This window comes from Engystomops pustulosus, chromosome 5 (genome assembly GCF_040894005.1).
Source record: "Engystomops pustulosus chromosome 5, aEngPut4.maternal, whole genome shotgun sequence".
Classification (NCBI taxonomy): domain Eukaryota; kingdom Metazoa; phylum Chordata; class Amphibia; order Anura; family Leptodactylidae; genus Engystomops; species Engystomops pustulosus.
In genome coordinates, this window is record NC_092415.1 from 81,197,413 (window position 1) to 81,223,187 (window position 25,775).

The window sequence follows — 25,775 nt, forward strand, 5'->3', positions numbered from 1 at the left end:
AACTCTGAAGTTTTACACTGACCAACCTAGCAAGTGATAGGAGCTAAAACAGTAATACAATTTAGTAAAATTGTAAATTTTAACTTTAACTGGTTGAAGACCAAGGTCGAGATAACTTGTCATGATTAGACAGCTACAAGACACATAAAGTATTGAGTAACAACCTAAAAGTTGTTTTGCATAATTTGACAAAATGACAGTTTGACAAAATGAGGGGATTTAATGAGGTTTCAAATCTCTTTTGAAACTTTATATGTAAATTTTCCTGATAATTTCTAAATGTACTAACATCCTAAAATAATAAAAGGATGTATTTTAAAAATCATTCGAAAATAAAGGTAAATGGTAAATGTTATTTAGTACCATATATACTTGAGTATAATGTGCTGGAAAACCCTAAACCCGGCTTATACTCGAGTCAATGAAATAAAAAACCTTTGTACTCACCTTTCTGATGGCCTCCGCAGGTTCTCTTATGTCTTTGGCTCCCCAAGTGGTCCCGTCGTACACACCATGACATCAGCCGCATGCTGACATCATAGTGTGTGCACTGCCATAAAGTGGCTGACGTCATGGTGTATGTAACATAACCCCGTGGGGAGCTGAAGTCTGAGCTAAAGACGGGAACAATGGCCAAGTGGTTAGCATCACAGCCTTCCAGGGCTTGGGGATCTTGTCCCAGGGTCAACATCTGCAAAGAAGTTTTATGTTCTCTCTGTGTTTGCAGGGCCGGATCATAGGGGTGCGCCCCCACTAAACTGCCAACCGTGTATTTGGCACCGGGCTGAATCTTGCTGATGTGTCTGACTTTAGTTTAGAAGTACAATAAGTTCCCCGCTCTGCCATAGACGATTAGATGTAAACAAAGATGTAGCAGGGCGCCGGCATCTTTGTTTACATCCAATATCTACCCTGACACTGCAAGGGAAGATGAAGATGGCGCGCATCGAGGGAACAATGGAAGTTGAGTACAATTTTATTATTTTATCTAGGACTGTATATAGTTATTATAGGGGGACTGTATATAGTTATAGGAAGGCTGTATATTGTTATTATAGGGGCTGTATATAGTCATTATAGGGGGTTTGTATATAGTTATTGTAGTGGGACTGTATATAGTTTTTATAGGGGGGCTGTGTATAGTTTTTATAGGGGGACTGTGTATAGTTTTTATAGGGGGACTGTATATAGTTTTTTTTATAGGGGTTGTATATAGTTTTTCTTAAAGGGGTTGTATATAGTTATAGGGGTGTATAAAGTTATTATAGGGGGTATATATAGATATTATAGGGGGTATATATAGATATTATAGGGGGTATATATAGATATTATAGGGCGTGTATATAGTTGTTATAGGGGCTGTATATAGTTATTATAGGGGGTGTATATAGTTAATGCTGGGGCTGTATATAGTTATTGCTGGGGGGCTTTACATAATGATTACTGGAGGACTGTATGTAGGGAGTTCTTGGGAGCTATATATATTTATTATTAGGGGCTGTATATAGTGATTGCTGGTGGAGCTGTATATAGTGATTGCTGGGGAGCTGTATATAGTGATTACTGGAGGAGCCATATGTGGTGAATACTGGGGAGGCTGTATATAGCTATTGCTGGGGGGTGGTATATAGCAATTGCTGTTCCCTGTCTGGACTACATTCAATGGGGGCCCCCACCAACCTTAATCCGGCCCTCCAAAACATACTGGTAGGTTGATTAGATTGTGAGCCCCATTTGGGAGAGGGACCGATTTGGCAGGCTCTCCAGTGCTGCATAATCTGTGTGCGATATAGAAATAAAAAATTATTATTACTATTAACCTGCGGGGGGCATCGGGAAGGTGAGTACAAACCTTTTTTAATTTTTTTAAACTCAATAGGCGGCTGCTGGCTATATATGGGGTGGGGGGGTAGGCACTGTCTATATACATGGGGTTCAGGCACTGGCTATATACGGGGCTTATACTCAAGTCAATCAGTTTTCCCAGTTTCAGTTTTTTGTGTTTAAAATTGGGTGACTGTAATATATAGTGTGTGATTTAATCTGGATGCCTCAACTATTTATCTGCAAAGCAGAATATTTCAAACATAAAAAAATTTACATTTTCCAATTTTTTTGGTAAATTTTACTTTTTTTCACATCACGTATAAGATCCAAATTTACAACTATAATGATGTGAAGTATTTCACTTGGATATGTTAAAGCATTCCAAAGTTATTACCGCATAATGTAATGCATCTCAGATTTGGAAAATGTGTCCTTGAGCTGAAAAAGGCCTCTGCCCTTAGGGTGTTAATATTCATCACTAAAGTGAATTGGGGACTGTCAAACCGTGCTTAATGATTGTTGTATCTGTCTTGCATTCACAAGCCTTGGTACACATGTGACTACATTTTCAGAGAAAACACTTGTGCCGTGCCAACAGCTTCTTTATACTGCAGTACTCCTGTTTGCAATGAAGATGGCATTGCAGGACAGAAGTGGGAATTGCCTTTGTGCCTGTTACATCCAGAACCTTAGTGTCGCCAAGTTCAAGGAAAGTCAATACAAACTTGATAAAAAAGGGTCAACCCCATTTCTTTTCTATTAATCATGCCATTTTGTTAACAGAATTGTGTGAATACCTCTAAATTACGACATTCAGACATTCTCTATGGGCAGCTTATGCTAAAATAATTTTGCTCTGCAACTTGAGATTAACTTTGTGACTTTCATTGTTCCAGGAGCCCTACAATTAGTGGTTTCCTACTCCCCGCTACTGGCATCAGCGGTTACCATAGTAATATGGATTTCATAGTGTTTTGGAGCTGGGGTCTACATTTTATTATCCTGGGAAAATCCATTTTTTTGTAAACTGGATTTTAACATTGTAAAGGGCTACAGAGACATTTTCACATATAAGTGCGCTCTGCTTGTGGAAATGCGAAGCAGGGAAAAAGGCCTCCCACATTTATTCTTAGGCTAAGATTCCCATGGCACAAATAAGGAAAAATGAATTGGCTATCTTTTACATCTCTCTTACTCATGTCCTCCAGTAAGAGAGAACCTTCCCACTAGTCCTATTTTTTTTCCCATCTACTGCTACTTACAAGCTGTAACATGCCTGTATAAGTCAGTCTATCAGTCTTTATCATCCATGTTGTAATTCATATCAGCGTTTATTTTTTTAATAAAATGGTCACTATTCTGTGAACTCTGTTTACAAGCATCATAGTATACAAGTGGATATAGGAAACATTTTTAAGTTATGCAAACACATCAGGCTTCTCTATCCTCCCTACTTACAGATAAAGTAAAGATAAGATAAGTAAAGATAAATAAGGATAAGTAAAGTTAAAAATAAGGGGTTAATTTTTTACTTTTTTTGTTAATGTTTTTTGATATGTCTATGGAGAGAGGGGTTTGTTAATGCAGGATTCCAGATATGGAGTTTACAATAAAATTACATGAGCCTAGAATTGTAAAAAAAAAAAAAAAAAAAATGTATATGGTACTATAGTACATGGCTTATGGTTCTCTCCTAAATTGTGGTTTGGAAGGAAAGACCCATAGCTCTTCTATATGCCTCCCTCCCCTGGATAAAGACCTTATCTATCTGTAGCTTGTAGCTTTACTCTCCTCACGATGTGTTGCTCTTCAGCAGGAAGTCTGTTTGTGAGCCTGTCTAGTAATGCAAGGGTGGGGGCTGGGGTGCAGAGAGCAGCTCACTGCAGTGTCAGACAGGAGAATAATATGTCAATGAGACAGGTTGGACTTATATCTGTGAAATGCTGTATTTTTATTACTAACATTGAATTAAAGAATGTGTTATTTTGTTATCCAGAGTATATTTTAAGAATCTTTGTGGGAATACCCCTTTAAACAATGACAGCTTTCTGTGGTTACTTCATGAGCTCTGTATTTCAAGCTGTCGTTTTGACGTGGTATTGTTTCAATGAGCTTGGGGAGTTGTATTTGACACAGAGGATTTTCATGAGATGTGTGTAGATTATATAATTTCTGCTGTCATGGATTGCTTTAATCCTCATATACTATAACCTCCTTTTATTATTATTTTGTGATGACACAAAATAATTCTTTGTGATTCCATAGTGAATCGAATATCTTTAATTTCCTTTTTTTCTTGTGGTTATCATACAGTCACTTAAAGGGGCGTTCCCATTTCAGCAAATAAATGTTATAATGAAAAGTTATACAGTTTTTAAATATACTTTAAATATATGAATTAGGTTAAGCCTAATTCATACCTGTGTGTGGTCTTTCCGTTAAACTCTCTGTTTAAGGAGAACGTAACCAAGGGTCAAAACGTAAGGTGAATGGAAGGTCATCCGTTCTTTCCCCAAAGACTTAAATGGACCTTTCTTTATGCATCCGCTATTAACAGATCTCTGCAAACAATGACATAAATTTCCCAAAATGCTTTAAAGCTGTCAAATTCTATACAGTAACTCTAAAAACAGTACATATTAGGTTTTTGTCCTTTTTCACTGTCAGCATACAGTATGACAATGGGACGCTACACACTAATGCAGAGGTAATTACATTAGATCAGTGATGCAGGGTACTTCTTATGTGTTTGTTGCTATTATTTCAGGACACAGAATTTTAAAATCAACATATATTTTTATTAGATATTATTAAAACAGATGTGTCAGGTGGCCATATCTGTTACCTTGATAGGTTAGAAGAAGAGTCATTTGAGTTCTGTGTTATGTTTATATTCTTTCTGCGTAAATTTTGATGCGCCTCCTAGGAAATATGTCCTGCTTATCCCACCCACACACAGTGGTTGAAAGCTTAAATCTGTAATATTGTTTGTAGTTAGGAGGATTCGGACTCTGAATGTCTCTGCTAGGAGTCCTTACCACAATTCTTTGGAATAAAGGTTTAGTGTCACTGTGTAAACAAATCATTCATTCTACCAGTGTTGATGAAAATAAGACCTTGTGTAATAAACTACACATTGGCTTCCAACAGGTTAAGCCTAATTCATACCTGTGTGTGGTCTTTCCGTTAAACTTTCTGTTTAAGGAGAACGTAACCAAGAGTCAAAACGTAAGGTAAATGGAAGGTCATCCGTTCTTTCCCCAAAGACTTTAAAGGGAACCTACCACCCCAATTCTACCTATAAAGGTAGAAGGGGGTGGTAGGTGGATGAATGGGACGTGAGGATAGCCCTTTTTTGGGCTAATCCTCATGTCCCGGGTGTCTTTTAGAAAACTTTATTGCATGTATATGCAATTTTTTTATGCGGCTACTGGGGCATGGAGTCGCCGGACATGAGGCTGCTAGTCGCGGCTACTCCACGCCCCAGTAGCCACGTTACTCCGCCTACCAGGTAATCTTCGGCGCGCAGCTCCTGGTAACTGCGCGCCCTCGTCCGGGTCCCCTGCGCAGAAGGCCGCTTGTGCCGAGTGAATCAGTCGAGGGCGCGCAGCTACCAGGATCTGCGCGCCGAAGATTACCTGGTAGGTGGAGTAACGTGGCTACTGGGTCTTGGAGTAGCCGCGACTAGTAGCCTCATGTCCGGCTACTCCACGGCCCAGTAGCCGCATAAAAAATTTGCATATACATGCCATAAAGTTTTCTAAAAGACACCCGGGACGTGAGGATTAGCCCAAAAAAGGGCTATCCTCACGTCCCATTCATCCACCTACCACCCCTTCTACCTTTATAGGTAGAATCGGGGTGGTAGGTGCCCTTTAATGGACCTTCCTTTATGCATCTGCTATTAACAGGGGGAAAAAGTGGAATGCTGATCTACTTTTTGAACTATTCATTGTGGAATGTATAACAGAACCTGCCAAAACCCAGTGTGAACTTAGCATTATGTATTTATAGACTTTATGGACCTTGGAACAGATAGTATCTTTTGATATATTTACTAGAGAATTGATCTGATAAGTCACAGTAATAAGTGTTTTATATCAATCAATTTCTGTCTGACTTTTCAGGTCAATTCTCAATCTAATAAATATATCAGAGACACTATCTGTTCCAAGGTTCCATAAAGTTTATAAATACATAAGTGTGTACTATGCTAATTGTAAGAATTAAGCTGTGTTTGCAGACTGAATTGCTTAGACAACAGTGGCTGATTTGTTTTGTCATCATTGATTGTGACTGTCTTATGACTTCAGCGTTATAATATGATATGGGCTGTTCTGGTGCTTATACAGATAGAAATATAATTTACTTGAATGTTATTGTGCATTTCTGTATTTTCCCCATGGGTTATTTCAACTGGCCTCCAAGTATTGATTTTATTAGATCTATACTGAATATTTTCTGTAATAACAATGAATGTAATGTGTACACGAGTGGTGAATAACGCACAAGCATTTTGTAAAGATTTTAATAAATTTGCTAATTCTTTTAAAACATAACTGGGTATCTCTGATTTTCCAGAAACATGGAAATATCATGTATATTGCATCTTGCTACCAGCGCCATTTTTGGTGCTCCTAACCAGGCTTTTGTAGAGTTTTTGCATTGTTATCTTTGGTTCAGTTATGCAAAACATATTTTCCATTCAACAACTTTTTATGCTTTGTAAATCTTCTTTGACTTAAATGCTATTTCCTCCAGGTTTTTTTTCCTCATCAAAATAATCAATATGCTGAAATTCCTTAAATATTATGACCCGTTAGTGTCTCATAGGATCAGCTACAAAAATGTATCTGTCGTAGGGGGTCAAGGATCTTGTCTAAAAACAACTTATGACTTTAAAGAAGTTGTGCAGAATGTACCACACTAGATTACACTGACTGTGTCTTCTCTTTACTTATAGCAACAACATTTGTATCCAGTTTATTCTTCATTTTTATAGCCGACTGTTCTTCTATTTTTAGATCTCCTTTGACCTGGCAGAGTACACAGCAGATGTTGATGGTGTTGGCACTTTACGTCTTCTTGATGCTGTAAAAACTTGTGGCCTTACTGAATCGCTAAAGTTCTACCAAGCCTCAACCAGTGAATTATATGGAAAAGTGCAGGAAATTCCACAAAAGGAAACAACTCCATTTTACCCTCGATCTCCATATGGTTAGTTAAAAATTGATACAGACTTCTACTAAATTGTACCGGTTATGTTATTATTTTATACTATGCTAAAAAGGGCATACCACCATAAATATAAATTAGAATATAACACAAATATATTTACACAAAACTCATGTATTAAAGAGAGAGATTCTAATAGAAAATCTAAAAACCATTACATAAATTTAGTCATCATACATGCTGATGTTGTTGTGCAAAGAGTATTTGTTATTATACAGTGCTACTCACCATTATTGGCACCACTTCATTTTCTTCATAGACTGTACAATATCTTTTGTAAATTTTTACTTATTACTAAAGTTATGTCCTCAGGATTTCTTAATTAGTGGACCAAAGTAGTAAAACAATAAAACATTGAGGGACATGTATACATAGTGTTGGGGAATAGACCAGTGCAGTCTCATACTCCCCAGGCTTATTATGCGTCAGATAAATTGCGCTGTGTGATATATCTGGAGTAGGTTAGGACTATGAATTAGAGATGTTCAGACAGAATTTTCTGCTGCCTGGGTAAGGCCACACCCCTTTTCCTGACACCACTCCACTTTTTTAGACAAGTTGGAAAACAGAAAATGTTCAATAACAGATTTCAGCTGGGGAAAAGAGGAAAATTGACATATCTTTGAAAGTTGGTGCAAATGGTGGCAAAAACCACACAGTTCCAGGTTGGACTTCAGGTTTTTTTTTTAGGTTTAATGTCCGGGATCATAGTTTTAATAATTACTATATGTATAAACTAAACAGAGCAGAGCTTTATGGTGAAGGCCAAGGAAGAAACCATTGCTGTATACATAAAAAGCAACAATTGATCTTTGCAAAAGAGTATCTTGATGAACCACAATTCTTCTTGATGTAATGTAACTTGATTTAATGTGAACAGATGTAATATAAATAAAGCTTTTTGGCAATGCAAAGCAACAGTTTGTTTACAGATGGAGCAACGAACCCGATGAGGAAAAAGAACACCCTACCAACAGTGAGAAATCCATAATGCTTTGGGGGTTGCTTTGCTGCATTTGGTACTGTAGGGCTTGACCGTATCATAGGACTCAGAGAATAACCAAAAGATTTTAGAAAAAAATGCCCTACCCAACATGATGAAAACCTGGTTTGAGTTGAAGATCATGGGTCATACAGCAAGACAATGAACCACAGTACACATCCAAAACTACAAAAATAGTTAAGAAAAGGAAAAAATGGATTGTGCTGAAATCTGCACTAAATGCAGTTTGCCTGTGTATAGTGCAGGGTACACCAGATTCAAGATTTCTAGCGCATGTTCTTCATGAATCTGGAGCTCCCTTCAATGCCCCCACAGAGTGTACTAATTTTTTCTGGTGTACCTTTTAACGTAGGGCGTGCAACACACTTCTGTCAGACTTTGCATGATAAATCTGGCAAATGGTCTGGCTGAGCACAGGAACACCCCCTAATTTGTGTCGCATCATGCTTTTTCACCTAAAAGAACGTGCAAAGTCCGCCAGAAAACTGTTCCACAATGTGCCCCAATGTGTGGCATTCGACTGCTGCAAGGAAAACAAGAAGGAAGTGTGTATAATGGCCAAAAACTATATACAAAATTTTTATTTCATTTCATAATGCAGTACCAAACAAAACATAGTTAAAAACATCTAAAAAGTACATAAGTACATATTAGAAATATTCGACCCCTGTATATCTTCTGTGCGATCTGTCCGGCAGCGGCGGCAGGCTATATACACTGGGGCAGGGTCTGGCAGGCTATATACCCTGGGGCAGGGTCTGGCAGGCTATATACCCTGGGGCAGGGTCTGGCAGGCTATATACCCTGGGGCAGGGTCTGGCAGGCTATATACCCTGGGGCAGGGTCTGGCAGGCTATATACCCTGGGGCAGGGTCTGGCAGGCTATATACCCTGGGGCAGGGCTCTACAGCTACCGCTGATCAAGCTTCGCGCTGTAGCACTATTGGTCTGATGAAGGGTCATCCCGAAACGCGTAACCAATGTACCAATGTTTGAAACCAAATTTTAATCATTTACAATAAATATAAACTAGCTTTTATACCAATCCGTGTTTTGGTAAAAATTCTCTGGGTTACAAGCGCACCCATCCACAGCGCCACATTCTTCTTTCTACTCATACTCCTGGGGCAGGGGCTGGCAGGCTGTATACCCTGGGGCAGGGGCTGGCAGGCTGTATACCCTGGGGCAGGGGCTGGCAGGCTATATACACTGGGGCAGGCGCTGGCAGGCTATATACACTGGGGCAGGCGCTGGCAGGCTATATACACTGGGGTGGCTGTGACCAATGCATTTCCCACCCTCGGCTTATACTAGAGTCAATAGGTTTTCCCAGTATTTTGTGGTAAAATTAGGGGCCTCGGCTTATACTCGAGTATATACGGTATGTACTTTTTAGATGTTTTTAACTATGTTTTGTTTGGTACTGCATTATGAAATGAAATAAAAATTTTGTATATAGTTTTTGGCCATTATACACACTTCCTTCTTGTTTTCCTTTCACTAATTGACATTTAGTGTGTGGGCCCTGTTACATTATGAAAGGAACTGGTATATATTGAGCGGGTTGTGCAGGGTTTCTTTAACATTAGATTGGACTGCTGCATACATTTCTTTTGCTGAAGTTAAGATCCGTTGGGTAAAAGTAAAATTATGGTCCTTGTTCATGTTTTGCAGGGGCTGCCAAACTCTATGCCTTTTGGATTGTGGTAAACTTTAGAGAAGCCTACAAACTGTTTGCAGTCAATGGTATTCTTTTCAACCATGAGAGCCCACGTAGAGGTAAGTGTCCAATCTCTTAATCTCCCACTTGAAGATAAAATAAAAATGCTCATCCAAACTAGACGTTCATCTCGAAAATAGTTTCTGGTTGATTGCCCTTTGGCTGGGTGAGAATCCGAGTAGTACCATGGGGGGATATTAAGAAGGTGTGAGGAGTCTTGGAAGATATTCATTGCTCATATGCAAACTAGTTCTACAAATTAGCTCTCATTTAGAGAAATAGACTGCTTTACCTCCTGCACATTATGTGCCACCTGTTGGTAGCTAATACTATAATATGAATCCCAGAGAAATGGTTGTTTTGCGTCTAATGCCATGCATCTTGCAATTTTTTCAATTGAGTTTTTATTGTATTTTTGAATTTTGTTCTTTCTAGAGATAAATAAGTGGAAATCTCCAATGTTTATCAGAACAGTGACAATAAAATAACCCACTAGAAACAAGTGGATCTCTTATAGTTATAGACCTGTTATTTACTACAAAGCATCCATTTTTAACTAAAGTGATACCAAAGTCCAGTTTCCAAAAAAAGAATTGTCACTTAGTAATTATTGAGTAAGGAGTAGTAGATTCCATGAGACAGTGCATGCATTCAAGCAAATGTGAAGGTAATCACTTGTTTGGTACATAATAGTATCTATTGATGTACAGGATGGTAACACCCTACCTCTGTGAGTGGACCATTCCTTGTTCCACAAATTATGTCAAGATGCTTAGCATGAGGAAGTCTTTGGTGCCAGCTCCAAGTGGGTATGGGAAAACAATTACTCCAGTGTTACAGGTAACCAGTATTTCCCCCTTTACTGGTTCTCCAAAACAATGATTACTTGTCCTCTATCTGTGATGAACAGAAACATTGCTTAAATCCCTTATATAATGCTGAATGCCCTCTGTTTCACAACCAAACTCTGCAGTAGACACACCCTCATAGCTTTTCCCTATAAGATAAGAGGCTGGCTCGAGCTTACACAGATTGGACAACAAGAGACAAAACCATGTATACATTCCAAGAGCAGGCGGGAACCCAGTGTGGGAAACAAAGCAAACTGCATTGGACTCTACATCAAAATGTAATCGCCCTTCAGAACACTGTGAAATACAATCTACTAGCTTACATCATGTGCAGCTTTAATTAGATGTAGAGGCAAGAAAAAAAAACAAAATCTAAAAGTAACCACTTATGTTAAATGAATGGGAAATGGATATAAAGCAGGAGGGGGAAATGTCTCTGTGGCATCTTGTAACTCCATAAATCAGTTAATTGGAGAAAATTACTCCTGTGGTCTCAAAATAATAATTCTTCTATATAACAAACTCCAAAAATATCACCTCTTATTTTATATTTTAAGACCTCATGGAGATGTTTACTCAATAATGCTTAAGAGTGGACTCCGGGATGTATGAGTTTTATATCTCTCTGGTATATCTTCTCTAAACTTGCTGTACAGTCAGATTTAATACATTTTTTTTTATCTGTGTTCTTATCCAAGACATTCATGCAAATGACTACACTTGGGTTGAATGTCCCAGCTTTGATAGCAAACCATTGATGCACTGTTTTTCTAGTATAGTATACAGAGCCTGAGAGTAAGAAATAAATAATTGCATTTATGAGTTCAAGTTTTGACATTTATGGGAACTGTTGAAATATAAATACAAACTAGACTTGTCGCTGCATAAAATTCTAATCAAAACACCCAATTAGTGTTTTTGTCTTTTTTTGTACGTTTGGTACCGTCTATAGCAAAATATGGAACCATGGTGCCACTTCTACAATTAGCTTTTTGAGATGTGCTCTTGATAAATCATGTGTCACAATATATATTATGTCATATACCATATAATACAAAAAAAAGTAAACTATGTAGTGTTATATGTCATCCCTAAGTGATGTAACTGCACCACTACAAAAACATGTATATATAGAACATAGTAAATATAGTATCATATTATACCTACATTAAATGGTGTCGTGCTCAGTGATGCAAACTAACACCAATATTTCTCTTACAAGAGTGTGTAAGAATACAATAATTATCTCTAATAACACATATTGGATTGTGTCGATACTGACACCACTAAAACAAAATAATGACCGGGCCAGCATGTAAAAGAATTCTGGTTCTCCGTAGATCTAATGCGCTTGGGCCCAGGCTGTTTAGTTCATATCCGTACAAAAAATACAATTGCTTCTACCAAGAGAGTGTAGATCCATGATCCATATTAGTCCTATTTTGTATAATGTACCATGTATCACATGAAGAATCTTCTAGCACATTGCATGCCTTTAGGGGGACGCCAAGTCACACCGCTATGTTCGACTGCCTCTCCTGTTGGTAAACTTGAAGCTGTTCTGCGTGTTTTGTTGAGATCAGGCCATCCGTTTTTCTGGGGTTTTTTTAGTCAGCTGAAGTCACTTGACCCAACACCATTTTTTGGAGGTATTAAATGACACTATATTTACTATGTTGTGTATATAGATGTTTTTGTAGTGGTGTCATTACATCACCTAAGGGTGGCACTGATGATCTACTACACTGCCTAGTTTACTTTACACATATAATAAAATAAAATGTCAGCATTCCTGGATTTCAATGTGAACAAAAACATATTTGTTTATTCCAACATGTGTCAAGCAGCTATATTTTGGCTCCTTATTCTTGAAGGCTCCGGGTCTTATTCTTGAAGTGCTGCCATTTTCTTTTATTTTATATGTGGAGGGACTTTGGTCCAAGTCCTGGGAAGTGCACCTGAGTTGGATTGGTTCTATAGTGAGTGCTGTTGCAATTTCTGTTTCTGAATATTATATGTATACATACATATATTCCATTAGTTTATCTATCTATTTGGAAGTTTTGATATTGGTGACACATTTATGATATTTCATTGAATAAAATACCATGTCCAATTTTGAGTAATGAGATGGTGCCTGGTTTAGTTTAATAAATTACCACACTTGAGTAAAAGCTAAACTGAATATAAGCTGAGGCACCTATTTTTACCACGGAAAAGTGGAAAAATTTACTCTAAGTATAAGCCTAGGTTGGGAAGTGGATTGTTCACAGCCTCCCCTCACTAACAATGCCCAGCTGCCGCCCCTCGTGATATACATAAAATAAGCTAAATATTTCTCCTCTTCCCTCTCGGCTTCCTATGTGACCGTGCAGGTAGAGACAGGTCCATGTGCTGTGCCCGCACACACTCTATGATGTTATCAGGTGGCAACACCGGACCGATTTGGCAAGCTCTGTACAGCGCTGCGGAATCTGTGTGCGCTATATAAATAAAGAAAAAATATAATCACAGTCTGGTGGCAGACAGAGTGCTTGGACCTGTCTCTTCCCACGCTGCTACACAGGAAGCCAAGAGAGAAGAAGAGTCCAGGGAGTGCCAGAGGTAAGTGCTTAGAGTGGTTGTTTTTTTCTAAAAAAAAAAGTGTGCTGCAAAACTCTGCTTATATGCTTTTTGGACTGGAGTTCTAACCCTCTACACTGACCATGACAATAGAAAGAGACTGAGAAACACAACCATGAATCTTTTGTTTGGGCAGTGGCTTCATGCTTGGGGGCATGTAATTCATAGCCATCTGCATGAGCCAATAGAAGTGAATGTAAATGTCTACTAGCTGAAGAAAGAATGACTAGTACATGTCTGCATTTCTTCATCATGTACACGATTATGTTTTGTAAATCTGCAATGCATGAGGAATTGCATGAATTAGTCTAACCAATAGTTCATCATGACACCATTGGAAGCCTTCATTCAATGGTATACAACATTTTTAATTAATTTGACTGAATGGAATTCTAAAGACTGCATTATTTTATACATGGGTAGCAAAGGCAAAACAAAACGGCTGTTTTGTTCAGTATACATGTCAGTATTCAGTAAAACATATTTATATAATTAGCACTATTTTACGCCCTTTGATGCTGGATTGTCCGCATCACATCCCTCTTTGTAAAGCGTGTTCAGCTGCAGCAGCTTCACCTATGCATTTAAGCAACATCATGGTTGCAGAGACCACTGGATGGACGAAAGATTGAACCAGTGTGTCTCTAGAGATTTTTCACTTTTTTTCATTTTTACAACTTTTTCACTATCCTGGACATTTTGTTGTTGTCCCAGAATTTAATTTTCTCTACTTTCAGAGATTTAGTGGGAACTATGAGCCTTATATTACTGTGAGCCTTATATTATATTACTCTGACGCAGAAATGTGTTGAAGGCCAACTTTATTATTTTCAGCTATTTTTAAAAAGTAAAATGCTTTACATACACTGATTTTTATTAATAAATGTAATGCTTTTAGTATATTACGGCCAAAAGAGACGGACTGTGTCCATATCACATTTCCAGATTCCCAGGCTCCATGTTCATTACATGTGCAGAAATATTCCCAGGGTAAGGTGCTGATGACATCACTGTAAAGATTTCTTTTGGCTGGCTGACCTCTCCCATGCCATGCTTAGAAGCAGACATGGAGATTTTATAAAAAGTCTGTAAAAATGATTCTCTATCTTTCCCTTCTGCATCCAGATTTCTAGTTTAATTTCTCCGACTATGGGAGTACATTGTGCCGCGTTATGCAGACTTTGTGAGGCTGTAATAATACAGTATTACTACTTGTACATGTTATGTGTTATAAGTTTACATCAGATGTTTATAAGTGCTGTCTAATAGGAAGCAGATCCTGAGATTTATTTTTCTCTTTACAGAAGCATGAGTGGTATCCTGGCTGCAAGATTAGTTTTTAATATTTACAAAGTTAAATCCTCTCCTTTATTTTGTCAATGAAAAATTATAACTTCCTTAAAGAAGTCCAACAGATCCTTTCCATTTTTGTGTTTTTCAGGGATTTTTTTTAACACCTGACCTACAAAGGATTATAATCTTTTAAGTTTTAAGCTTACCAATCCATATGAGGGCAAGTTTTATGCTGGAAGTACTAGAATTGTACTTCCTAGTACAGGCAGTCCCCCGGGTTACGTACAAGATAGGTTCTGAAGGTTTGTTCTTGAGTTGAATTTGTATGTACTGTATAAACTCGATTATAAGCCGAGGTACCTTATTTTAACACAAACTGGGAAAACCTATTGACTCGAGCATAAGCCTATGGTGGGAAAAGCTTTGGTCTCAGCCTCCAGCCAGTATATAGCTGACCAGCCCCCCCTCCCCCAGTATATAGCTAGCCATTCCCTTCCCCCACCGGTATATAGCCAGCCAGCATCCTGTCCCCGTATATAGCTTGCCAGCCCATCCCCCCCAAGTATATAGCCTGCCAGCCCTTGCCTTTTTTTTTTAATTTACCATATGACATATGTTTTTTTTTTGTGTGGCAAAAGCTGCATTTTATTTTTTGATGAAACCAATTTTGGGAAGTTATGATTCGTTCATTATTTGTTTACATTTTGGTTGGTTGGTGAAATGCCAAAAAAGCGAACAATTTGGTATTAATATGGCAGCGCCCTTGTGGCACAGCCACTCGGGTGCCATGGTTGTACTCAACCGCAGGATCATTCAAAATCAGCCAAGAATGAAAAGTGCATAAAATATAGTAAAGAAACCACCTTTAGCACTAAAAAAGCATACAGAATACACACACATTCCTGCTTATAGGAAAAGCCAAGACCATGTGGGCAGCAAGGATTTTTTTTTATTATTTCATTTGCTGTATTAAACAAGTCAAGCAAACAATTTTCGTTTGTGAATCTTAGTGTAAGTGTTGGATGATCAACAGTCTAAATGGTTGGTCCTGTCACTTTTATTCTTGCCATGAACAGATTATAAATACTGAAGATTAAAGTAATGGATCTTGTATATCTGTACATTTCAGTAATGCCAGACAAGACATAGCGCAGTCATTTATTCACAGTGTATAGAAATCTGTGTAGAAGTTAAGTGAGAACAAATGAAAATGCCGACTGCAGGAAGACTGTTTGTATATGCACATTCCATTATTTTGACACAGCGATAAGCGACTGGAACATGAATGTTCTGATATACAGTACATATGGCGTCAGCCTCTGGCATTGCTGTTAGCTCTGACAGCAGCCAATTTTTACTGCTCACTAGGAGAACTGTATGACGATGCCCCTACCAGGAAAATGAAAAAATGTATGTATCAATTCACCTGGAAATGGAAAGACGCTTGATAAGAATATTAATGTCATGCCATGCATATTCGTAAAGGTCAGAGTTTTCAATTCAGTATAAAACTTTGCTTACATTATGACTCTATTGCAGGTTTAAAACATTATTCTTTATTTATGGTAATTAAAAAAGTATTGTACAGGCGGTCCCCTACTTAAGAACTCCCGACTTAGACGACCCCTAGTTAGATGCACCCCTCTGCTCACTGTGATCTCTGGTGAAGCTCTCTTGATACGTTACTAGTACCAGGATTCAATGATCAGTTGTAAGGCGTCTGTAATGAAGCTTTATTTATAATCCTTGTTCCCATGACAGCAAAAAATTGTGAAAAAACATTTGTCACTTGGACTAAAAAAATTTTGTCTGGAGCTACAATTATAAAATATACCAGTTCCAACTTGCATACAAATTCAACTTGAGAACAAATCTAAAGAACCAGCTTGTAGGTATTCCAGGGACTGCCTGTATTAATACCCCCGGGTTACATACAAGATAGGGTCTGTAGGTTTGTTCTTAAGTTGAGTTTGTATGTAAGTCGGAACCTTACTTTATTATTGTAACCCCAGTCAAAATTTTTTTGGTCTCTGTGACAATTGGATTTTAAAAATGTTGGGTTGTCATAAGAACCAGGATAAACAATAAATCTTAATTACAGACACCTGTGATAACTGTTATAGCTGATTATTGTAGCCTAGGACTAAAGTACAGTAAATTACCAACATCCAGAGGTCCGTTTGTAACTAGGAGTCGTATGTAAGTCAGGTGTTCTTAAGTTGGGGACCGCCTGTAATGGCATGGTTATCTTGATGTTCCAGCCTATTTCTTTTGATAGATATTTGACAGGTTGTGTCTATAGAAGACTGAGAATAAATGTAAATGACTTGCATGTTACCTGGGTTTCACTCATTTCACACTTTATTTGAAAGATAAAGTTGTTAATTTTATTTTTAGGGCATATTATTTAATTATGAGGGCGTCATAAAACCGGGTAGTTAATAAGGCCATAAAATTGTTTTGTGAGGTGCTGTAAATAGTGAACACCTTGAGCTCTGTGTTTATATTCCTGTAGCAGTATGAACCCACAAATGGAAAAGGGACATTTTAGTAGAAATTAACTCCTGGTAATTTGAAGGTGAAGGTTGAATAGTGCAGAATACAAGCCAGTGCGCTCTGCTAGTTTTGCATCCCGGATTTGGTCTTCTTCCAGTTAGTGTGTCAAAATGGTCAATTGGTGTTAATGAAAAGTCTCCACCGATAAACTCAAACTGACAAACAGAACTGGATACCCTAATAAATATTTAATCTGCAAAAGGAGAAACACAGACTTGCATACTAGAAGTATACCATGGGGCACATTGATCAAAGCTGGCGCTTAATGGTGCACCTGGCACTCGCCGCTTCTGTCAGAAGGCTCTGATCTCCTGATAAATTCCTGGGCAGGCAGTACAGTGTTGCGATTTACCACTGGGATCTTCTGCGCCAGTTCTGACCTGGCATACAATTGCGCTATAGCCTGCATCTGAACAGGCGCAGGCTATAGGCAGTGTGCAGGCATGGGGTGTGCTACTTCAAACAACACTATCTTGGGCTGTATAGCATCAAAAACCATGATTCTGCTATCATATTAAAGCTAAGAATGTCATCTTTCAAATCACGCCAGAATTATGTGGTATAGAAGCAGATATATAGTTTTGGACATATTTGGGAATGCAAGAGGCAGATAAAAATTAACCACTTAACGATTAATTTTTGTCTGAAGCTAGTTAATTCTAGAAGCTTCTTTAATTTAATACGAAAAAAATTCAAGGTAAAAAAGTACCTCATCTTTTAAATCCCATCAGGCTTTTATGAGTTGGCGAACCAAAGATAAAAGCAATTAAATACATAGAATGGATTTTTGTTTTAATCTGCATTTCGCATTGCCAGTTATGTCTTACTCTCTGCATCTCCATTTCTGTAAAAAAGAACCACAATGCTGATGTGATTTGAAAGATGAGATTCTTTAGCTTCAATGTATTAGTTCTAAGTACGTGACGTGAAACTCCTCTTTCAGCCTCTGAAGTGACTCTAAGCTCATTTCCATATCCCTTTGGACAATTTTTTTTCATAGGAACAGGTGAGATTTTACATAAAAGGGAAAATTCTTAAATAAGATATTGTATGCCCTACCCGAGAGGGCTTTTAGCTTATTGCTGGTCCTTAATTGGTGTTATGATCTACAGAAATTCCTGATCTCCGTTTTTACAGACAAATTATGGCATAAGAGTTCTAGTGGTGCCGATGACAAAAAATATAACAAATGTTTTAAATGTTGCACCAATCAGGTGCTCAGCCAACACCAAGACCCAGATCTAATTGTAACTGAATTCAGTGTTGGCACATATGACTTTTTTGGAATAGCTGTGTGGTAATAAGCTATCAATTTGCTTATGAATGAGTGTGAAATGTGATATTTGATGTTGATATTAGAAGTCCTAAATATAGGCATTGATTTATTTCCAGCCTCTCTCAATAAAGAGAGAGTAATGCTCACTGTAATGCTCATCAAGGAGCCCGTCACAAAGCTACATGATATAAACTATTTCCACAGGCAGTGTTTCCATACTGAAAAGAAGGCTTTTTCATGACCTTAGATTTCAGAACCAGCATTTGCCGACATGGTAAATAGATTTATTGAGGCATGTAAAACATGTAGTTTGCAAACGTCTATATTTATCCCAGACATATTTAGAAGGGCTTTGAAGTTGCAGCTCTGCTCATAGATTGGGGATTAGATGTGACACGTTATTTTCAGATCAAATAATAACTGTGGTTATATAGGGTGATGCGTCATATGCAGATTATTTTGGTTGGCAGCAAAAAATTCCTTACAAGACACCAATGGAGGACACAGATGATTAACCTTGTGTTTTGCTTTTTATTTTATTTATATATCCACAACTTATTAACCAATTTTTGTATTGTTTAAAGAAACCCACACAAACATGTGGAGCACATACAAACTACATTCAAATGTAACCTTTATCAGATTGTCAGTCCGGTGTGAGAATCCTCCCCTCAAACTTTACCCATAGGTATATTATTTTTATTTTAGCATGAAAATTAGTGCAGTCTGGTAATATCACCATCTATAAACAGGTTGTGCAACCATGTGTAATAAAAAAAATTCCTGGAAAATAGCCCATCTCTAAAACAAAAGAGATACTGTGTCAATTTGTTTATAATAATAAAAAAAAAACCTGAATAAACTAAAACCAAAGGATTGAAAGGGACATTACCTCTCTAGATGTGCTTCTCTTATACTACTGCCCATTAGCAGTTCCATTAACAAGTAATTTTATATTTGTTGTACAGGTTTGTTGAGGGAACCATTGAGAAATGTGCTTAGAATTCAGGAGCCTGCACCTGTATTTGTATTACCTGGCTGTCCTAGCAACATAACACATAGGAAGAAAATCACTTAAATAATGACATACTGTTGAGCGTTGACTGATACGCAGCATGTAATGGAACCTAAGAGTAGGTAGCAACTGTAATTCCACCGCCTAGTAAATATTTACTCTGCTGCTGACTTTTGTGTATAGATTTCACAAAACCCCCAAAAGTACAGACATGTACCTACTGTTTTGTTAAAAAATAGGTTTTGATTGTGTTTAGAAAAGTAATCAGTCTTCCTGTCTTCTTTGTGTATACCACAAATTTATGTATGGCCATATTTATGGAAATGGCTACTACAATAGGTTCCACTAATTTAAAAGCAAAAGTACATAGCCACATTACAAAGGACATTGGGTGTACACCTCTACTTACTAGCAATGGTTGTTATTGGCCAGGGGGTAGGTAGTAAGTGGGTGTGTCAATTTGCCAAATTGGCTGTATGGCACCAATGGTGAAATATGTCCAGGTAACGCAGGAGCGCCCGAACATAAAGGAAATCTGCCATTTGTTTTCATGCATTGTGAACCAAACATACATTGAGAATGCTATAGCTGAAACAGATCTCGTTTAATCCCTGAATTGAGTAGTTCTGCTGAAAAAACAATTATAAAATTATGATAATGAGGCTCTCTAGCTCCTGTGTCTGGCTTGGCGCTACTCCTCTTACCCTAACCAACAAGAGAGACAGAATGCACCAATGACTGCTCAGGTATGACAATCAAATAAATTTTATTTCTATCCAAACAACAAGCGACAAGTAACACTTAAATTTAAAAACAATTAAAACATGTAATGTACAAAAAATGCAACCGGAGACCAAGGTGTGGGTCTACACAGTGCTACCACCTGCAAATACACTCAATGGTGAAATATGATTCCTCCCACACAAAGGTTGAACAAGCTATACGTTAATAAGAAATATTTAGTAGAAAAAATAGAACAATTATACAAAGTGTCAATTAGGTGAATAAAGTGCAAGTGCACAATAAATGAAGCATCCCTAGGCACATATAGAAGTTTTAGTGCAAAAAAAGTAAGCCAAGATGCAGTAATACCTAGTTACCCTAAAAAGGTGCTACAGGGCAGGCATACAGGTGGAGGAAAAAGCAGGGGTGAAGGGCTCCCTACGCGTTTCGTCGCGCAAGGCTACTTCCTCAAGGGTGTCCTCTTACCCTAATTATGCACTTCTCCAGAGAATGTTTTAATCACTGTGTTGTACCTGACAGGCAGAAATAATTGCTGCACCTTCCCCCAGCTGCTGTATATGAGTCATCCAGCTCAGGTTGATTAGTCCTGTCTGGACAGTTCAGGAAGCTCCATGTAATGTGTTTATGAACGGCAGACATAACTTCTTCAGAGGTCCTGAAGAAGAAGGGTCAGCACTGCAAAAATTGACTTGCTGTATTAACTCATTCTGTCACTGAAAGCTTTTGTTACTGATAATATGATTGCACTTGTATTTCTGTATGTGATGAAAAAAAAAATCTGACAAACACACATAAAAACCAGAGGGATGTGAAAATATAATATTTGTGTCATTCTAAAAACGTATGGCCATGACTGTACTATCCTATCTATCTATACTATACTATCCTTTTAGAGTACGGTAAATGATTTTTGTTGTGGCAACCTCCCTATGTTCAGTAATTTTACTATTGTCAAAAACATGTGCCTGAGCTCCTCTATGAATGAACAATAGCCAGTGGTTGAAGTTCAGCTAGCTGAAGACTTTGTTGGGGCTGGCTTCTGACCTTCTGTAGGGACAGACAAAATAATTAATTTTTTTCTCTGAGATCTCTGTAAACATCGGTTTATATGTTTTTTTTTAAATAGTGTATTCAATTGGGCAGAATTAAATAATGTAAACCCAGACTCCACATGATTATACTGGAATGACGAAAGACACCCTGTGCTTTGAAAATCTATGTGGTTAGAGGCGTAACACAAATGGAGAGTTGGGAAGTCAAGCTTCTGAGCACAAAAGAATAGATTGTTTGTTTGCCTTCCATCCTTGAGGGTGTTCTGTTTTACTAGAACTGTGAAGTATTATAATAAAGGTACATTAATATCACAAAATTGACTATAGTGTCTATTGTAGACGGTTTCACCAATACTACTTCCTTACCACTAATTACTAACCAAAGCTTGCTGGGAAAAAGACAATAATGGTCTGATTGGCTCAATGCTTTGTACTTGCAAGAATAGCCAATCAGACCTGACCATCACAAGTAATGGCCCTACACCCTTGGAATAATCTTTTGAGTTCTCACATCCAGACCCATACTAAAATCTTTTACTTAAAGATCATCTACCCTAACTGAACCTTCACCGGAGTCTTCAAAATTTCAGCTTGAACTACTGCAACATTCTTCTATGTGGTCTCCCAACTAACTTGTTTAAGTCCCTCCGGTTCATCCTTAACTCTCTGGCCTGGCTAATCAATCTGTCTACCTGCTTCTCTTCTCCCTTTCCTCTCTGCCAGTCTGTCCACTGGTTACCAAAATGCACTACAGATTTGTTTTAAAATATTAACCCTTTCACAGCTGACCAATGTAAAAATTGGTCAGCTTATATATTATTATATTATATTAGAATGATGTCATCACATGTCATCAGTGATTAGTGATATTCGTGATGTCATCAGATGTGCCAATTGGTTGCAGTGACAGATGGGAGCCTGTTAAAAGCTCCAATAGCTGTCCTTAGGAAAACTATATATCAGACTGTAATATAGAAGCATTATATACACAATATACTTCAATGCATTACCCTAGTGTGATTTTAAATCCTAAAAAGTGTTTGGTACCCCTGTGTCTCAAAATATTCAATCTACCAAAATATTTAAATTATTTTTCCCTAATCGCCACTTTTAAACTATGAAAATGCTACAGGTACCTGGAAACAGCGATGCAAGGCGTTTTTTCAAATTTTATTTTAAGTTATATTGACAAAACTATATAAATTAGCTATCCTAAATCAGATATCATTTATAACTCAAACAACAAATGGGAGGCGTTATCTGGACCGCACAGTTAAAATTGTAAAAACGGAGCCTATCTGAATATGGTACAACAATAATTTTTTTTTTTGCCACATTTGGAATTTTTTTCCATCTTCCCAGTACATAGTACAGAATATTAAACTGCAACAGATCCATTCATTGATCACCATGACCTCCAACTTCTGGAATCATTGAAGTTTGTTCACTGTAGATGGCAGATTGCGTTATTTCCATAGAATTTGTGGCAACATTATGCCACTTGTAATGGGTCCGCCTACTTTTGGATTGGTTTGATGTTCAAGGCTTCTTATATTTAATATAAATTATTCTGAAATTTTTAAAAAATGGTAAAACCTTAGCTTGTGCATTTATTAAATGTTTTGACTTAAAAGATGAAAATAATCTCCAAGAATTTTCCCCTTTTTTCATTGTTGCACATTTAATGTTAGCATGTGAGTAGTCATCATGACCATAACATGGAGCTCTGTTTCAGGCAGAACACGAGGTTAGTCTACGACTTAAATAGACTGTCTTGTCTGATAGACAAACCCTAAGGCGACAGTATCTCAAGGGATACAGACTGGCACTTCTAAGTGAAATAATGTGGCAGTTGCCACAGGAAGAAAATAAAAATACATTGATATTTTACGTATTGGGGACTAGAAGACTTAAAGGGGTATTCTCATCTGAGCACTTACATTCAGTTTCATTAATCTGCCATATATAAACATTTCTTCAATTGGATGTTATTAAAAAAAATGTTCCTGTGTGAAGATAATTTCTAATAAATGTAGCCATGTTGTCCCTTAGAAATGAGCTAGCTTCCTCGGATACGGCCACCTCTGATAGATTGAGTGCAAAAGAAACAAAAGGTTATTGTATATAAAATGTCCGGGAGTTACTACATGTCGCACAGCCGTCCTGTGGTAATGAACGCTGAATCCTGGTGGTTTGGCAGGACTCTATAGCGCAAGTCTGGCCACCGCTGCCAGAGTATGACGTGGTCGTATCCGAGGAAAGTATCTCGTTTCTAAGGGACAGAATAACTACATTTATGAGAAATTATCTTCACACAGGAACATTTTTTTAATAACATCCAATTGAAGAAATGTTTACATATGGCAAATGAATTTAATTAAATGTAAATGCCCAGATTGGAATACCCCTTTAATATTTAAAGGGACACTTCCCATCTCTGTCATTAATGGTACATCTATTGAAATTATCCCTCTATAGATGATGATTCCATCCTTGTAACCCTGCAACTATCTTGAGAATGGATTTCACAGCTTCAGCTGTTTCAGAGTTTCCTTACAAAAGCATGGAGGGAGCCGCACATGGGCAATACTATTTCGTATTCTAGAGATTGTTTGAGACCTCAGAAGAGGGAAATGGACATCTATCTTTATCACAACCTTTATTTGTCTGGGTTTAAAGGGCCTCCTTGATACAATGGGTACGCTCAGCATATATTTTGTAAGCTTTCCCGATGTATTTGCTGAGCATTTACCATGATAGGAATCCAGCATCGGTAGAAATCGGTACACAAAGTAAATATGTTAGAAATGAATGCTATTTATACTAGAATTCTGAAGCATTTTTATAAATTAATACAGAATGGTTATCTGGTTGCCCACAACCAATATGTATGCATACTTGGTCTTTGAGGAACAGCATTCCCTCACTCCTTGTCTCACTTGTCTTGATTATGTAGAAATTTTCTAACACTTAATCTGCATCATATTCGCCAATCACACCTGTAACACTCTTGCAAAGCTAGAAGAGGTATATGCATGCATAGTCCAGATATTCCCACATGAAAAATAGTTTATATTAAGACTTATACCCCTAAACTTGTAAATGATGAAAGCATATGAATTAGAAAAAAAAAGTTGCTCTTCAGCCAGACCCATGTGTTACCATTATGGATGTATCTGGAGCAACCTCTCCTGACCTGAATTATATTATTAAAATGTCATCAGTTTTAATCCCACAATGGTACCAGCACCATATTTGGATATTTTTCAGCTTCCCATAAAATTGCACAGAATATTAAATGGGGCCACTAGGAAGTACAATGAATCCTTCAGATAATACGCCACATAGTTTTGCAAACTGCTAAATTATCCACCACTAACGTGTCTACCCAATGAATGGGCAGTCCATTCTTTGCTGCTAGGTCTTTTCCGCATTGGTACCCTGAATATGTTTTGGCTCCGCTTTTAAGTTTCTGTTTAGTATTTTAGTGTGTGTTTTCATGCACTCGAAACATCAATTTTTAAACACATGAGCTATTGCTTAAGGGTGGTACAGCAGATATCCCTAACACATCTCCCTTATGAATGGCTCTTTTAAGCCTTTACATTCCTTTATACATGCTTATTGAATATGAGTACCTGCAGTTAATAAGTGTTGCTTTTGGCAAGATGTGGTGAGCAAATGAGGCATAATCTCTCTGATCTCTGTAGTCTAGTCGGTCAACCATGACATTCTCAGTGTCTTTTCTTACTACGCCCAGTCTGAAGTGAGCCAGGTCTCTACAGGGAACCCAAGGTTTGCAATGTGAGCTCTTGCAGATTTAGGTGGTGGAAATAGTAACTCTCTTGGGTTCATATGTGGTTCAGGGTTAATCAGCGATTATATGTCGGGAATATGTTTACCTTGTATACAGTATGTATGTGTAGTATGTGGAAAAATTTGCATCATGCAGTTCCCAGAATACAATTTGGAATAGCATATTTTCTAAAGAAAAAGGTAAATAATTCTCAATGAAAAGAACTCACTCCTGCAATAAACAGATAATATATACGTATGTATGTTTGTTTGTTTTTGTAAGTACATGCATACCTTTCTGATCAAATCTCTCCCGCTATGTTCTTGTAGGGAAGCACCACTCAGTTTTGTCATCATATTTTTTTTGTACTTGGCATAGAAGAGATTTCTTGATTTTCTTAACAAAATAACTTTTTGTTAAGGTCTTTCTGCACAGTTTATGTGGCAAATGTGCTCTTTTAAAAATGTGCACAGAAAAAGTAATTTGTTAAGAATTTTATTGTTGAGCAGCTGTAACCATAAGTTACAATTGGGCTGTTCAGTTCCATTCCTAGAAGACCACAAATATGCGTGACCTTATTTAAATAGATGTGGCTATTCATGATTTTAACTTGCACACAATTAAACCAATTTTTATGCATTTAAGGTTAATATATTTCAGATATTATATATGTCATCATTCATAGGGCACTTGTTACATAAATAATTGTAATATTTGAATAAAAACCATAATGTCTTTAGTTAAAGAGTCCCTGGCTCAGAGAATGTGTGTACTTTTTTATTATT

The 25,775-nt window shown here is 37.5% G+C and overlaps 1 protein-coding gene across 2 annotated transcripts in view; it reads left to right on the top strand.

The window, feature by feature from the left end:
* The window catches only part of GMDS (GDP-mannose 4,6-dehydratase), a 458,968-nt gene that overhangs the window by 187,936 nt on the left and 245,257 nt on the right, over positions 1–25,775 (top strand). For both annotated transcript variants that reach the window (XM_072152473.1, XM_072152474.1), the window contains 2 exons: positions 6,852–7,044; positions 9,740–9,844. In XM_072152473.1, the coding sequence (XP_072008574.1) occupies positions 6,852–7,044; positions 9,740–9,844 (298 nt within the window). The remainder of the gene's footprint in view (positions 1–6,851; positions 7,045–9,739; positions 9,845–25,775) is intronic.